The following is a 16,361-nucleotide window of genomic DNA, read 5'->3' as shown; positions in this document are numbered from 1 at the left end:
CCTCCCCGTTAGTACTTAGCGTCCGGGGTCCCTGTGGTGACTCCGTGGTCATTAATCAGCCCGTAGGGACACCTCGGGATGGACTGACAGCCACAGCTGACGTTAGGGGTCCCTCTTGCTGGTGGACACTTTCTGGGTTGGCCTACATATATGATCATGTGTGTCTACCCAGAGAGGGTCCCCCAGAGCAGCTTCTGGGCCCTAAAATCTGCTGGCCCCCTCTTCATCCCTCCCCCCAAATCCAGTAACCAGGGCCCTTTCACTGTCCCCATAGATTTGCCTTTTCCACAGCATCCTTGAGTGGGAGTCACCCAGTGGGGAGGCTTTTGGGGGGGACTCCTCCCACTGAGTCACATCATTTAAGCTTCCTCAGTGGGGTGCACAGACTGACCCCCCTTATTTTCTCTCTCTCTCCCCTTGCCCCCCATCTTTTCTTTTTTTTTTTTTTTTCTCATTCTGGTCAGTGGAGGTGGGGTGGTTGCTTGGTTGGAGCATCATCCCCATGAACCAAAAGGCTGTGGGTTCCGTCCCCGGTCACCGTGCGTGTGACAGGCGTTTCTCTCTTACATCGGTGCTTCTGTGTGTCCCTCTGTCTGTCTGTCTGTCTGTCTCTCCCCTTCCCTTCCTCTCTGTCTGAAACTCCATCAACATATCCTGGCGTGAGGATTAAAAAGAGAGAGACGCCCTGGCTGGTGGGGCTCGGTGGATTCAGCCTGTGAACCGAAAGGTCGCCAGTTCGATTCCCAGTCAGGGCACCTGCCTGGGTTGTGGGCCAGGTCCCCAGTTGAAGACATGTGAGAGGCCACCCATCAGTGTTTCTCTCCCTCCCATTCTCCCTTCCTCTTCTCTAAAAATAAATGTAAAAAATCCTTTTAAAAAGAGAGAGACATTGGGAGCCGGGAGGAACGAATCAAGATGGTGATGATTTGTCCCCAAAGCACCTAAAGACCGCAGTGACCTCTCGGTTCCCGGGCACCTCCCGGCAGTGACGCTTCGCTCAAGGTGGGTGTGGGGGCGGCCCTGTCTGGTCAGTCCCTCCCCCGCTGGGTGGGGCGCAGCGGCCTCCCTGAGGGAAGTTGAAAGCAGAAGCCCGTGGGTGGGGGGTCTCTGAATATCAGTTGACTGCCTCCGGAGTAGGAGGTGCTTTGGAGAAATGAAACCTCAGCGCGGGGGCGGAGGGGTGCCGGTGCTGCGCCCCTGGGCTGCGGCACAGAGCGAAGGCCTGTCCTGGGCTCCAGGTGTGGGCAGGTAGAGCGGCGTCATGCGCCTCCGCGCTCGGCTGCGCCTCGTGCGTGCGCGCGGACGCCCATTCTTCCCGACGCCCATTCTTCCCTCCGCCCCGAGCCCCAGGGACGCGGTCTGGGGCCCGTGCGGGGCCGGAGGGTGCCCCCCAAAGACGTCCACATCCTAATCCCAGCACCTGAGGCTGCATGGCCTCCCGCGGTGCGCGTACGCGCCCAGCCAGAGAGAAACCCAAAACGCAAACCTGCCTTCCCAAAACAGAGGCAGGGCGCTCCGGGCTGGGGATGACCCGGGTGTACGTGAGGGGAAACTCACGAAGGACGTGCATGGTGGGCGTCTGCCAAACGAGCAGGCACCCCAGAATTGGGAAGGATAAAGGGGTTCATCTCGGGTGGCGTGAAAGCTCCCAGGTATGGATATGAACGCACATGTTTGTTGCGGTCGCGAGAGTAACCTGTTCTAGGAACCAGCCCGCGGCCGTCGCAGGAGGCGGGGGTGGGATTTGGGTCAGAATGAACGTCCGTCTGTTCCCAGCAGCTTGTCTCTAGTTGGGGGGCGGGCGGGAAACACCGTGCGTCCGGCCTGTCCAGCTCGGGGGACGCCCGGCCACCGCGTCACGGAACGGTCTGTCCCTCACGCGGGCCAAGGCACTGTGTGGACAGGATGGAGCCAAGGGAGGGTGCTGACCCGTGGGAGGGTCTGGCTGATGGACTCGCACCGCCGGGTCCTTCTGCCCAGAGTCCCCGCGAGGGCAGGTGTCCTCTGAGGGTGACGCTCTGTCTCTGCGCAGCACCGCTGTGTCCCTCAGGCGGCCCCATGTGTCCCCTGGCAAAGGCCGTCCTGGCGGCGCTGCTGTTTGGCCCGGCATGCCTCCTGACCCCGCCGGGTAAGTGCGTGACCGCGCAGCGGCTTCATCTGTCTCTGCCCCTCGGAGGTGGGAGCCTGGCGTCTGGGGACACGTCCAGGCAGTGGGTCCCATTGCGCGGGTCCCTCACGTGTATGACGGACCCCGTATGGGACGGACCCTACCCTGCAGTGCGCTGCTGACAAGGACGGTGAGGCTCAGACGCCACCACGTTTGGAGCTGAAAGCCATCCGGACAGCGAGGCCCCCCTTCGGGACGTGGGATGTGTCCGTGGTGGGGCCTGGAGACTCGGAAAGCGTTGTTTCTGAACCGGGCGGCCACGTCTTTCAGATCAGCCCCCCGAGGACATGACCCCGAGTGTGCACGTGAAGTTTGACCCGAGGAGAACGACCCTGACGTGGGACTGCAGAGAGAATGTCACGGCCGTGGAGTGTAGCTTCGTCACCGGGGACACGGCACTGGGGAAAATAACGGTGAGACGGGGCGGAGACGCCACACGGGCAGGGGGGACAGATGCGGGCACCGCCTTGGGGCGCCGTGGGGAGCTGCGCCCCGGGAACTGTCACCCATGTCTGAGAGGGAGACGGAAGGACTCCCTGGAAAACGTCTGATGCTGATTGTACTGGTCCTGCTGCTGCTTCAGGAGGTCGGACCTGGCAGAGGGGGTGCCACCCTTGGGACACTTGGCCACCCAAAGAAAGGGAAACGGGATTGGCTAGCAAGGGAGGGGACCCAGGGCGGCAGGGGAACATCCCAGATGGGCCTTCGGATGCCCCCAGAATTTCCAGGGGTGACTTTCAGGGAGGGACAAAGTTCTGCAGCCACGGGGCAGGGGGTTGATTTCCGTGACTTGAATTGTTTCGAGAAATGGGCTCCCCGCCCTCATGGAATAGTCAACTTTTGTCGGGTTGATCCATCAAAGATCCTCCAGACTTAATGCTGAGGAAGAAATAGCGCACACACCCCGAGGCTTCCATAGAAACCAAGGACCAGGCTGACTTGGGTCCGGCTGAGGTCCCGCCCGCAAGGCGGTCTGTGCTCATCCACCCAGAGAAGGCACGGAGGGGCGGGCGGGGATGTCACGCAGGGAGAAAGCCAGGTCCCGGTGCGAGGAGAGGCGCTTTCTTCCTAATTCACCGGCCGGTTGCCTCTTTGCAGCCCAAGGAGAGATGTCATTGCACATTTAGACGCTTTGTGCTCCACAACGGAGCCACCCTGACGGTCACAGTCCTGATCGACCAGAGGCAGGTGGAGGAAAGAGTGCTCTACGTGAACCCAGGTAGGAAATCATCTCAGGGGTTCTTCTCCATCCCGCTAGCAGCAAAGCAGACACCCCCTTTTTTTTTCAGCTTTTTAGAGATGCAACTGAAACATGGGAATTGTGTACAGTGTGCTGCCTTGGCCCAAAGATGCCTTGGGAAATGATTTCCACATTCAAGCTGTTCATGTAACGATTTCCTTACTTGGATAGATTTTCTTTTCTTTCTTTTTTTTTTTTTTTTTGTGGGGAGAACACTGGAGATCTATCTCCTAGTGAATTTCAAGCGAACCACATGCTATTTATTAACCAGGTCCTCCTGTGAGAGATCCGGAACATATTGATTCTTGCAACACGGAACCTTGGACTTACTTCATGCAGCATCATGCTTTCTGCTTTCCAAGCCCATCCATGCTGTTGCAAATGGCAGGATTTCCTTTTTCAGGGCTGCATAATATTCCATTATAGATATCTACCCCGTTTTTTTTTTTTTTTTAATCTTCACCCCAGGATAGGTTTATTGATTTCAGAGAGAGAGAGGCCGTGGGGTCGGCGGGGACAGACCCGTCAGTGAAAGAGAGAAACATGATTGGTTGCCTCTCCTACGCGCCCTGGGCTGGGAATCACATCCACCACCTTTCGGTGAACAGGACAGAACGCAACCTGTGATCCCACCGGCCAGGAATCTACCAGTTTCTTTGCCTGTTTATCCACCGGACAGTGCATTGATTTCCATAAATAACTATCCAGAAGGGACTATCCCAGGTCATATGGGAGTTCTGTTTTCAATACTTTGAGGAAGTCTGTTGTTCCCCACAGCACTTCCACCCATGAGGTTCCCTTTTTCCTCGCTGACATGTAGGATCTCTGGTCTCTTTATGAGGACGGCCGTTCTCCCAGGGGAAAATATCTCACTGTGCTGTTGATTTGCCTTTCCCGGACGAGGAGCAGCGATGCTGAGCACCTTGTTCACGCCTCCGCTGCGCCAAAAGGCCTGCCTAGTTTCGGCTGTCAAAGAAAACACACGTTTTTCACGGGCACCCAAAACTTGATTGATTTGGGGGTTTTGAGTAGGTGGCTGTCTCCCGCTATTGGCGTCTAGGGGGGAGCACCCAGGGGGGCGGCTACACGTCTTCCCACGCATCAGACAGCCCCACCGCAGGGAATTACCTGGCCAACATGCGAACAGTCCCCAGAAACTCCGCAAACCGCCTCTGACACGTTCCGTCCATCACGGCGCCTTCTCCGCTCACTGCGCGTGTCTCGTTTTGCGTTCCAGCTGCCTTCTTACCTCCCTTGAAAAAAATATTAAGTGAGATGTGCCGGAAATGTGGCGTCTGTTCATCCATCTTCAATATGAAAACCGCTGCGCAAACATCCGCCAGGGCTGACGTTTCTTTTAAAAACACAGTCTCACAAGATGGTATCCCGTGCCCTTCAAGGCACCGAAACTTTACCCGGGCCATCGCGCACACACACACACACACACGCACACGCACACGCACACGCACACACAAATCAGATGGGCTTTTTGGCCAGCCCTCCCTGTGGACCCTCTGTCTGTCTTCTTTGGAAAAAATGTCTCTTCAGTGCGTCTGCCCATTTTAGTAAATCCAATCAGTTGATTTTTTTTTTTTTAATTGTTTTCTGCTGCTGAGTGGTGAAAAGAGCTTATGCCCCTTGAATGTGAACCCCTTTATCTCATATACGTGCTGTGCAAATATTTATCCCATTTCACAGATGGCTTTCGCGAGGTGGATACCTTGCTGATGATTTTTCCATCTGAGTTTATAGGCGTATTTCTTCTCTCGTGTCTCTGGTTGGCTTTGATATTAGGGTGATGCTGTGCTTATATAAGATGACGTTGGACGTGGTCTCTCTCCTAGTTTCCGGAGGAGTTTCAGGACTTGTGTTACTGCTGCCCTGATGATCTGGTTGGACGGGCCCATCCCAGAGCCAACTGGTCGACCGCGGTGTGCGCTTCGGGCGCCCGTGACTTTGTTTCTGTCCCTTCCCAGGCAGGAGGGACACAGCGGCCACCAACGTCTCCTGCTTTATCTACCACGCGAATTTCATGAACTGCACGTGGGGGAAGGGACCAAACGCCCCCGAGGACGTCCAATATTTCCTGTACCTCCAAGACTTAACGTAAGTGTTCCTTCTACGGAGACGCCCGTAAAAATGCGGGGAAGACAGAAGAAGAAAAAAAAGGAAAGAAAGAAAGAAAAGTCCTGATTGTAGTCTCCACACCTGGGCTTCTTACAGGACCAGAAGCGAAAAAGAATGTCCTCATTATATGAAAGCGTCAGGCACCCACGTCGGATGTCACCTACGCGGTGTCTCAGAATTACGTCAGCGCATTTACGTCCTGGTGAACGGCACCAGTCAAAAAGCGGGGATCCAGTTCTTTGATACCATTTTGTCCTTAAAGGAAATAGGTAAGACGGAGGGTCTGAGATTGTTAATGTGTCTAAGTCAGACAGAACGGGGATGGACATCTGGTTTCCTGGGGTGGCCGTGGGCGGCAAATGGCCAGGGACGGAACACTTAAGGTGGTGACAATTTTTCTGCCCCGTCCTGGAGACCAGGTGGCTGAGGTCCAGGGGTCCCGGGGCCGCGCTCCCTCCATGGGCCCCGGGGAGGGTCCTTCCCGCCTCTCCCAGCTCCGGGGGCGTCAGGCGTCCCTGGGTGGGGGGCCATGTCCCTCCCGTCTCTGCCTCCATCTCTGCGTGGCTTCTCCTCTGCGTCTGCGTCTCCTCTGCTGTCCCTTCTAAGGTCACTGTCCTTGGACGTGGGCCCCCCCTGACTCAGGACAGCCCCCCCTCAGACCTTTCACGAATCCCACCTGCAAAGACCCTGTGTGCAAACAGGGTTCCCTATAATAACAGAACCTGCTTATTTTAGAGCTTGCTACCATGATGGCTGCTTCCTTTTTTTTCTGTGCTCTTGGATTCTATGGAACAACGGGTCCTCCTACTCAGGACAGGTGGCAAGGACAGGGTGTCCACTCTGCTTTTATTCTGAAGTGAACCCCGTGACCGAAGACGCTTCCAGTGCCTCACGGAGGACGCAGAGGCCCTTCCAGGGTCCCTGTAGCCCTGGGCGCAATCAGGACACTTGGGGGTTTTGCCTGCAGTGAACAGCAAAGCCCCCTACACCCCCCAGGACAAACGGGTGGGCAGGCGGTGAAGAATGCTGTCCCCTGCGTGGCAAGTCCCCACGGGCCAGCAGATATATTTTCTCCTGCCTCCGTTCTGCCGGCTCCTCGCTGCAGAAAGATGTCTCCTGGGGCCGGACCTGCGCGGCCCCCTCCTTCCGAAAGAGACCCGTCCACTCTTTGTCCACGTTTCTGACGTTTTTCTCTAAGCCCAGACGCCCCAAGAGCCATCGAAACTATCCCGCTGCCGCTTGGCGATCTAGGATAAGCCCTCGGGCGTGGGCCCGGAGTTCCTGAAACACTTGGAGTTTCTGGGCAAGCGACCAAGATGTGTGTAGCTGCGTGGGTGCCGGGAGTTTTGCAAAGCCCCTCGGGGCCCGGGCTGGATTCTAGGGGTGCAGGGGCGGGATCCGTGTCCTTACAAGGTCGGGACTTTCAGCGCTGACCTCCGGGGAGGCAGGAGGGGCCGCAGGCTGAATTCCATCACCTGTTTAGCCAGAGTTGCCAAGGCATCAAAGTTTCATCCAGTCCCAGACGGATGATGGCCACGGAGGCTCTGGGTGGGTCAGCCCCGGCGGGCGTGGGGACAGTGGGAGCGGTGTTGGTTCTGAGCGTAGAAATCCAGCTTTTCGTGACAGCGTCTAGCGGGGGGGGCATCCTCAGAGCAGCTCCGTGCAGACGTAGATGCATTCCGTGGGGTCTGTGCTCGGTCCCAAGAGCGCTGTCCATGGGCCACGGTGCCCAGACATAACCTTCAAAGGTTCCCATGAGGAATCGGGTCTCCCCGTTTGGAACGGAACGGCCGCCCCTTAAAACGGAATCCGATGAGTACCCATCGAGGATGCTGAATCCCTTTGCTTTGTTCACCGGCCCCCCAAGACCCCCCATTCCCTCTGCTCTCTGCGTCTGTGAGTCTGTTTCTGCTCTGGCAGCAGATTTATCGGGGGCCTTGCGTTGTCAGTTACAGGAACAAAGGATCGTGGCCGGGTCTCTCAGTGGCTGGCAGCCGCGGAGACCCGCCGGTGGCAGGTTCCATTCCCAGTCGGGGCGCGTACGGGGAGGCCACGGATGCCTGTTTCTCTCTCTCTTTCCCTTTCTCTCTCTCGAAAGTGAAAAATAAATCGATAACTATACATGAAAAAATTAAAAATAAAGCCTAGTTTTCAAGAAGGACTCGGATGCAGGGACCCCAGGCTGTTTCCTGCCGGCACCACGGCCGTGGGTCCCCGCTAACTGAGCGCCTACGTATGCTGAAGTGCACTGCACGGTCCGGTCAGACGGGGTGTCTCCTGCCCCCCAGTCCCCATTGGAAACTACGCCCCGTGTGGACCCAGGGTCTCCCCTGCCCCTCGCTTTGGGTCACCCCCCAACTGCTGACAGGCGTGTGAAGCTCTGTCCCAGGAGGGCCTCTTGGGGACTCTCCCATAGGCCTGACACGGTTGTCTCATGCAAAGCACCCCCTCTTCCTACCCGCGGGCTCCCTGACCCCACAGTTTTTCCCGGGCCTCTGAAGCTTTCAGCCGCCTCAAGAGCCTGCGTCCCGGCCCCCACAAGGACCCCCTGCCTCTGTGCCTGGGCCCCGGGGGCCGAAACCTCCCCCGAGCACCAGCACCGGGAGGTGCCCACATCCCTCTTGACCCATCGGTGACCGAGCACCCCGGTTCTCCTTGCAGAAATATGCGACCCCCCCAGCAATATCACCGTCAGCTGCAACGCGTCGCAGTGCCTCATCCGCTGGGAAAGGCCGAAGGCGCATTTCAGCACGTCTGACTGGGATTTCCAGTACCAGCTGCTCATCCAGAGGCCGGTGCGTGACCGCGGCTCCGCACACGCGTGGCCTAGAGCCTCGGGGGGCTGGACGGCCGGCCAGGGACTCGGGGCGACGTCTGGAGGGTGGAGACCTGTCCGTGACGCATGCAGGACGGGGCTGGGGTGGGGCCCAGCGATGTTGACTGAGCATCACCACGGCAGCAGCTCCCATGAGGCAGTCCTGGGGGTGCAGACCCCGTATAGACACAGAAGCCCCTCTGCCCTGTGTCCCCCTGCGTCCCCGTGAGGTCTGAGGAAAAGGTGGGCTCCGTTCCTCCAGACCACCGCCCGCCGTCCACCCGCGCTCACGTGATGAACCGAGGGGCAGCCCCGCGCTCCGCCCTGGCCGTCCGGCAACCCCCGCCAGTAGCCCCCCCAAAACCTCAGACGCGGAGCAACGTAAACCTTTCCTGTCTTTGTTTTTCTAGAACGAGGGGTCTGACGGTGACAAACAAGAGGTGAGTGACTGCTCTGACCCCACCGATATCACCCTGATCGTTTTTAATCCTATTGGTCCCATGAGCACCCCCCAGAAAAAGGCAGACCGGGCCCAGCGGCGGCCAGGATGGGGCGGGGCTGGACATTGGGCACACGGGGTCCCAGCTCCCCAAAGTACCATCTAGTCACGGCTGACCGTGACCTCCCACCCTGCTCACACTCACAACCTATTCTTCGTCCAGCCGCGCCGCTCCGGGAGAAAATATTCCTTGGGGTGTTAAGAGATTCTTCCCCCCGCAAAACAGACCTGCACATCCCTCTCCAATCCACGTCTTGGGGACGCTGTCTGAGTTCACTCCCTCTCTGACGGCTGCGCCGTCCTCTGCTCAAGGAGGACCTTGATCTTGAGCCTCAGAAGGTTCCCCTCACAGGGACGGGAATCCGTCAGCGGGTCGTTCCCATTTCTTTAGCTGCTGCAAAGCCTCTGCACGGACGCTGGCCCTTCTGCCAGCCGCCGAAGAATGACTCACGCTTTGTAATTCTTGGCCCACGCTCTCCTTCCACGTCTTCAGGGGCCGTGGAGACCTGCCGGCATTTTGTACAGCACGTATTTCTGCAGAGAATGGCGTTGCTCCGGCAGCGAAATGCGACTTTCCTTGTACGCCTTGGAAGCCCCGATCGGGACGGCGCAGCTTTTCGTTTCTGGCCCGTTTCCCGGCTGCGCTGGAGACAGCGGGGCCGCCCTCTCTAACTCCCCGTTCTCTCCGAAGGTGGAGGTGTCTTGGGACTCGGGGAACACATACAGGTTCCAGAGCCCGGAGCCCAGAGCCAAGCACACGGTGCGGATACGGACGGCGGAGAGCCGGCTGCTTCAGTGGGGGCCGTGGAGCCCGGCCGCTGAGTTCGGTACGTATCCCCAGAGCCTCGCCGCGCGCTGCGGGCAACCCGGCTCCCTCCCAGAATCGGGCCAGGACCCCTGAGCCTTTCTTACGTGGCAAGAATGTAGGGGTTGGGACCCAGCGCCCATCGGGTCCGTAAGAGGGTTCTAGTCTCCCAGGGCCTGGAAAGTTTGAAGCGTGTTCCGCGATTCGCCGGCACCGTGACCGAGAGAGGTGGTTTGGTGTTTCTTCTGACCCCAGGCCCATGAGTTTGATCCCTGGCCGCGGAAAAGGGGTAGAAAATATATCGTCAGTTCGTAATCCGCCGCCCGTTAGGGAAGGGGGGAGCCTATTTGCCATCTTGGATGTCACCACGGGTTTTGAGAGTGGGCTTTTTTCATTGGGTTTTTAAATATCAGCACGTGAGCTCTGGCTGGATGGCTGTGTGGGTGGGAGCGTCCTCCCGAGCACCACAGCGTTGCGGGTTCGATTCCCGGTCACGGCGCGGACGGGAGGCAACGGACGGATGTCTCTCTCTCTGTCCCTCTCCCTCTCCTGCAAATGCATAAGTGTACCCACGGAGCAGGATCAAAATAAAAATAATCATAACGAGGTAGACACGAATGGACCGTGATCAAAAGCTCATCCAGGGTGAGGAGGTGCTGATCTGCAGTGAGCGGGACGTAATCCTCCTGATGCAGGCGGACCAGCCCCGTTTTAGCTGCTGCTTGTCTGGAAATCTGTAGTCCTACCTTTTGGGTCCAGTTCGAAGTCCCTTTCTGGCTGTCGGGGTGGCAGCACCCTCAGCAGAATTTCACGTGTCGGGTGCTCACGTTCACGGGGTCCTTCCGTCGCGCGTGAGCGTCTTTCCCTGATGGTGTTAGGTGGGTGCTTTTCTGTAGACGACCCTCTAGCTCCGGGCGCTGTCACTGAGTCAGGGAAGGAGGTGCTCACCCCAAAGCATCCCTGTGTGTCCTTGTCTGTCCCCAGGCTCCGGAGAACCGGCACCCAGCCTGGTGCACGTGTACCTCTTGCTGGTCTTGGGGACCGTCGTCGGTGGCCTGACGCTGGGCTACCTCTTTAAAAGGTAACCCCGGTAACACCCTCGCCGCTGGGCAGGACCGCGACGCGTGTGCCAAACTCTGCCCACTCCTGCCGCAAATAGAAAGGCCACCTGCGGGGACGCCAGGCTGACCGGCGAGGGTCCTCGGGAAGTGTGACAGAAGCACCCTCGTCGGGGGGGGGCCCAGAGGGAGCTCCGCAAGTCCCCTCCTGTGCTGTTGACCCGAGGGGGTCTGGACAGCCAGCCGGCCCAAGGGGGTCTCATTCTGGTCCCTGCTGGGGACCCCTGGACACACGTCCTGAGACGTCTGTCATTGCCTGGGCCGCTCCTAACAGTGCCATCGCGCCTAAGGCAGCGTGGAGCTCCCCAGGGTCCCCCTGTCTGTCCTCATGCGTCCCCCTCCCCCCAACTCTGGGCAGTTCCCACGTCTCTTGTTTGCAACATGGCCTCAGCCCCGCGGGGGGGCTTTGCAGGGAAGCCCTCCCACGGAGCGTCGTTTGCCCTGAGCTGCTGGCGGGCTGCAGAGAATGGGGCACCGACACCCCTTCAGGGCCCAGCATCGAAGGCGCTTCTCTGCCGTGAAAAGTGAATCCATGTCCCTTTGGAGAGGCAGCAAGCCCCCCCCCCACCCCTGACGCTTTGCCAACTTGAAATGTGCTGGTTTAAAAAAAGTTTGGGCAGAAGAGGGGGGTTGGCGGGATAAGCCTCCAGATTTTCAGTGGAGGCTCTGGACACCCTATCGTCACCGGGACTGGGCACGTCCCCACACCCATCCCTGCGTCCGAGGGACAGGGTGAACGTCCCAGAAAGGCCCTCCCTGCCACCGCTCTGTGTTCCTGAAGCGTCTCCGAGTCTCTGTTTTCTCAGGCTCCGTCCTGAGTGACATTGCTTCTCTCAGGGATGACAGGGTCCCCCACCCCCACCCCGGGCAGCGAGGAACAACTCCGTCACCCCCGTTCCTTCCTCACCTCATTGTTTGTCCTGCTAGGTTTGTGGGGACGCCCATTCCGCAGATCAAAGATAAGCTGAACCAGGAAGATGATGAGGTTGGTATTGGGGGGTGGGCGCTGAGCCGGGGTCGAGAGGGGCCCATGGAGCCCGCAAATGTCCCGTCCCCTCCAACTTCTGCACCCCCTGAAGGGGACCACCAGGGTGTGGCTGGACGCCTGTGTCCTGCTCAGGGGCCTGGGGTCACGGGTTATGTCTTCTCTGTGAGCTAAGTCTGTGCAGATGGACAGACAGACGGACAGAGAGAAGGGTGTCTGCCTGGTGTTCTGAAGGAAGTGCCCGGGGTTGGGGGGTCAGTGAAGAAGGACAAAGATCAGTGAGACCTGATCTTTCCCTCGCTGGTGGCTCTGGCTTCCCTCTCCCAGCCCCATCCTGCCCCAGGACCTTTGCACGCACCGCATCATACCTCACCGGTCCTGTTTGCATGCCCTTCGCACGGGAGTCCTGCTCAGCTGTCAGCAGCAAGCACCCCCGCACAGATGTCTCTGGGGTTTCTATCTGCAGCCCCAACACCTGGCGCTCCCCCTCTTTCTCTCCTCCGCAGTTCACCTGGGAGAAAATTCCACCAGCCCCGGGGAAATGGGACCATGAAGACATCTTAACCATAGAAGAGATCAGAGACGCCGCAGGGAGCATGTGAACTCCAGGCCCTCCAGCAGTGTGGGTGCCTGTTTGGGGCACAAAAGTAGTCTTTTTCATTTAATTTTATTTTTTATTATGTCAACCTTAAGCAAAAAGAAAGAACAAACCTATCAACCAGGATGCCTGGTGGCTCCCTGGGCTCCATCTAAAACCAGAGGCTGGCAGCCATTTCTGCACAGGGGCCTCTCCTGCAAACTGCACACCAGAGAGAACCCTGCACTGAGCTGCCACCATGACTGGTTCCTGCCACCCTGCACTGAGTTGGGTCCCTGCACTGAGTTGGGTCCCTGCACTGAGCTCCCATCCTGCACTGACTTGGGTCCCTGCACTGAGCTGGGTCCCTGCACGGAGCTGGGTCCCTGCACTGAGCTGCCACCCTGCACTGAGCTGGGTCCCTGCACTGAGCTGCCACCCTGCACTGAGCTGGGTCCCTGCACTGAGCTGCCACCCTGCACTGAGCTGGGTCACTGCACTGAGCTGCCACCCTGCACTGAGCTGGGTCCCTGCACTGAGCCGGGTCCCTGCACGGAGCTGCCACCCTGCACTGAGCTGGGTCCCTGCACTGAGCTCCCACCCTGCACTGAGCCGGGTCCCTGCACGGAGCTGCCACCCTGCACAGAGCTGGGTCCTGCACTGAGTCTTGCACGCTGAGCCTTCCTTATAAAGGAGCCCCTGGAATCCTATTTCAGCCAATAGGACGGAGGCTTCCCCGTGACAATCAGAGCTGCACAGCTCTACCCTCATTTGCATCTTCACCGACCAATCAGAGCGGCGCATTTATGACGAATCAGGGCAGGGCCTTTTGGGCCAATCAAACTTTGAGGATTTGGAGCCTTCATTTGCATGAGAAGGGAGTGATCAGGGACCAGGCGTGGGGACCTCTGTCTGTGATATTTCCTAAAACTATGTGCAGAATGAGGTTCGCGCAAATCCTTACTTTTTTTTCCCGCGTGCTAATTCTCAAGCGACGTTGAAGGAAGACAGACTTTCCAAAATCAGGGCTCTTTGGGATCGTTTTATCCCCCAAATCTCAGGCTTGGTAGAGACCTAAACTGGAGTCACCCCCGGAGGAAGCCGCAGCGCCAGACAGGCATCCGCTGCAGGACGTATCACCTGGCCAAGGTAACAGGTTACGGGATTTCCGTGAGAGTGTTTTGTGAAACGGAGACCAGCTCCATGGGCACCTGCGAAATCTGTTCGGGTGAAAGGAACAGCAGGACACGCTATTCTGCGTCTTAGGGCCGGATCTGTATTCGTGGCATCCTGTGTATAATTGCTATAAAAGCGTGTCTGCCGAAGAATTAATTATTGGAGAGGAGAACGGTGGTGTCCCATTGCACGCCAGGCGAATGCTCTAGGGTTTATCGTGCCGAAAAAAGTTAGGGAACGTTACGGAGAAGGCACGCGCCAACTTTCATTTTTGTATAAATAAAGTCTAGTGCCGCGTATTTAGACGGTTTCATTCTCTTTGTTTAATTACGAAAAAATAACCGAGGATGGGGGGGAGCTTTTCTATAACATGGCTGGTCAGCAAAGGGAGCTTCTCCGAAGATGCTCGTCGTGGGCGCGATGGTGGGATGGCCTTGGAATGACGTCGTCCAGCCTCCCCGGGGAGCAGCTAACGCTTCCTGCTCAGGTGACGCCCCTGCTCACCGCCGCCGCCCTGGTGGCTGGGACGCGTCAACACACCCGGGGAGAATAATGTTCCTTCTCGGTTTCTCTGCCGGCCGTGGCTTCCGATCTGTGAGTGTCCGGTGGTTGTTGGACCCGTGAGCGAAGCTTCGCCGCTTCACGGCACAGACCTGCCTCGTCTGGTGGATAGTTTCCCGTCTCCCTCTTACAAGGGCGCGGGGGTGTCACGAGGCCTGAGGCCACCGGGTAGTGGGGCCCCTCCCCGCCTCTGACTTGCCCTGCACGCATTTCTGTGCATGCGTGCACTCTGTCTGCCCGTAGCTCTCTGTCCCTCCATCCATCTGTCCTCTGTCTCTTCATGTGTTGTCTGCTCATCCTCATCTACACGACCATCTGTCCATCCATCCATCGTCCATCCGTTCATCTGTTTATCCATCCTGTATCTATCCACCTATCTACCATGTATGTATGCATGCATGCGTGCATGTATCTATGTATCATGTATCTGTGTATGTATCTGTGTCTATGTGTCTATATGTCTATGTATCTATGTATGTATTTATGTATCTGTGTATCTATGTATCTAGCTATGTATCTATGTGTCTATGAATCTATATATCTATGAATCTATATATCTATGTATCTATGTGTCTGTATGTATCTAAGTGTGTATCCATGTGTGTATCTATGTATCTATGTGCATGTCTATGTGTATCTATGTATCTGTGCATGTATCTATGCATGTATGTGTTCCTATGTGTGTATGTATCTGTATCTATGTGTATTTATAGTATCTATGTGTATCTATGTATGTATCTATGTATGTATGTGTCTATGTGTATCTATGTATATGTATCTCTGTCCATGTATGTATCCATGTGTATATCTATGCATGTGTGTATCTATGTATATGTATCTCTGTGTGTCCATGTATGTATCCATGTGTATATCTATGCATGTGTGTATCTATGTATGTATCTGTGTCTATGTGTCTATATGTCTATGTATCTATGTATGTATTTATGTATCTGTGTATCTATGTATCTAGCTATGTATCTATGTGTCTGAATCTATATATCTATGTATCTATGTGTCTCTGTATGTATCTAAGTGTGTATCTATGTGTGTATCTATGTATCTATGTGTGTGTCTATGTGTATCTATGTATCTGTGCATGTATCTATGCATGTATGTGTTTCTATGTGTGTATCTATGTATCTGTGTATCTATGTGTATTTATAGTATCTATGTGTATCTATGTATGTATCTATGTGTGTGTGTCTATGTGTATCTATGTATATGTGTCTCTGTGTGTCCATGTATGTATCCATGTGTATATCTATGCATGTGTGTATCTATGTGTGTATGTATCTATTTATGTATGTATCTATGTATCTATTTTATCCAGAATCTATCCATGTAATCTCTCTCTTTCTTCCTCTCCCTCCCTCTCCCCATGACTCTCCTCCTGTCTCCCTCCCTCTCTCTCCTTCTCTCTCCTCTCTCTCCCCCATGATGTGACCACAGCCAGCTGACCTATTTGGCCCAAGGGTCTCGGGGCCCTTTCCTCCCTGTGACACCCCCATCCTGAGCCTCCTGAAGCAGGGAGAGCCCCCCGCTGAGTCAGCGGCAGCTGCTGCCTTCAGGGGTCATGCTGGGGACCCCAGGGCTTCCGGGGGTGGCTGGGCCAAGTCCGAGGGTGACGCAGAATGTGGAAACTGTGAGTCACCGGGCGTACGCCTCCAGCGCCCTCCGTTCCTTGTCCGGCGGGTCACCCCCACCTCGTGTGGCCCCCTCATTGCTTCAGGGCGGGGCTGCGTTCCTCCCAACCTTTGGAAGACATCCTAGGTGGACGTATCGTGTGCACACCGGGAAATCCACCCGCTCTGATTGCATGGCCCCGGGAGCTGATGCACACGTGTGGCTTCGGTGAGTCCTTCACGTCCATCATGTGAGACCTCCCTGTGGGTCCCGCCCTGCCCTCAACCCGGCCCCCACGGGGGGCTGCTGCCCTCGGGTACCAGGGGCAGGATCTTGGGGGGCTCAGAGAGGCAACCCCACGGCACGGGGTCTGTTCAGCAGCTCTGTGAGCTCGCTCCATCTCGGAGATTCATTCACGCTTTGGCATGTGAGCCAAAGGGGTCATGCTACCTGCAGACATGTGCAGATGGCTTCTGCATGGTGAGGTGCTTCACAGCTATTCCTAGGTACTGAGCATTTTTACCAGAAAGGGAGGTGGAATTTGGGCCAATGCCCTCTGTGTCTATGGCTGGAATCATGTGCATGTCCCTGTTTACCCCATGATGACGATGACGTGTCCCGGTTGATGCTCTTCAAATGAATCTAACGTGCATCTGGGAGATAAAACG

At 56.6% G+C, this 16,361-nt stretch overlaps 1 protein-coding gene across 1 annotated transcript; it reads left to right on the top strand.

The window, feature by feature from the left end:
* The first annotated feature begins 3,270 nt into the window (after positions 1–3,270).
* CSF2RA (colony stimulating factor 2 receptor subunit alpha) lies at positions 3,271–12,474 on the top strand. The gene is made up of 9 exons (XM_090265249.1): positions 3,271–3,386; positions 5,384–5,513; positions 5,631–5,803; positions 8,196–8,329; positions 8,760–8,789; positions 9,540–9,675; positions 10,638–10,734; positions 11,699–11,756; positions 12,263–12,474. Exons 2-9 carry the CDS (start codon positions 5,440–5,442, stop codon positions 12,356–12,358), a joined length of 798 nt encoding a protein of 265 aa, XP_090121375.1. The 5' UTR covers positions 3,271–3,386; positions 5,384–5,439; the 3' UTR covers positions 12,359–12,474.
* Positions 12,475–16,361: the final 3,887 nt, after the last annotated feature.

This window comes from Furipterus horrens, unplaced genomic scaffold, assembly GCF_987537825.1.
Source record: "Furipterus horrens unplaced genomic scaffold, mFurHor1.1.pri manual_scaffold_17, whole genome shotgun sequence".
NCBI lineage: Eukaryota > Metazoa > Chordata > Mammalia > Chiroptera > Furipteridae > Furipterus > Furipterus horrens.
The sequence above is the reverse complement of the archived record's forward strand: the minus strand, read 5'-3'. Positions and strand labels throughout refer to the sequence as shown.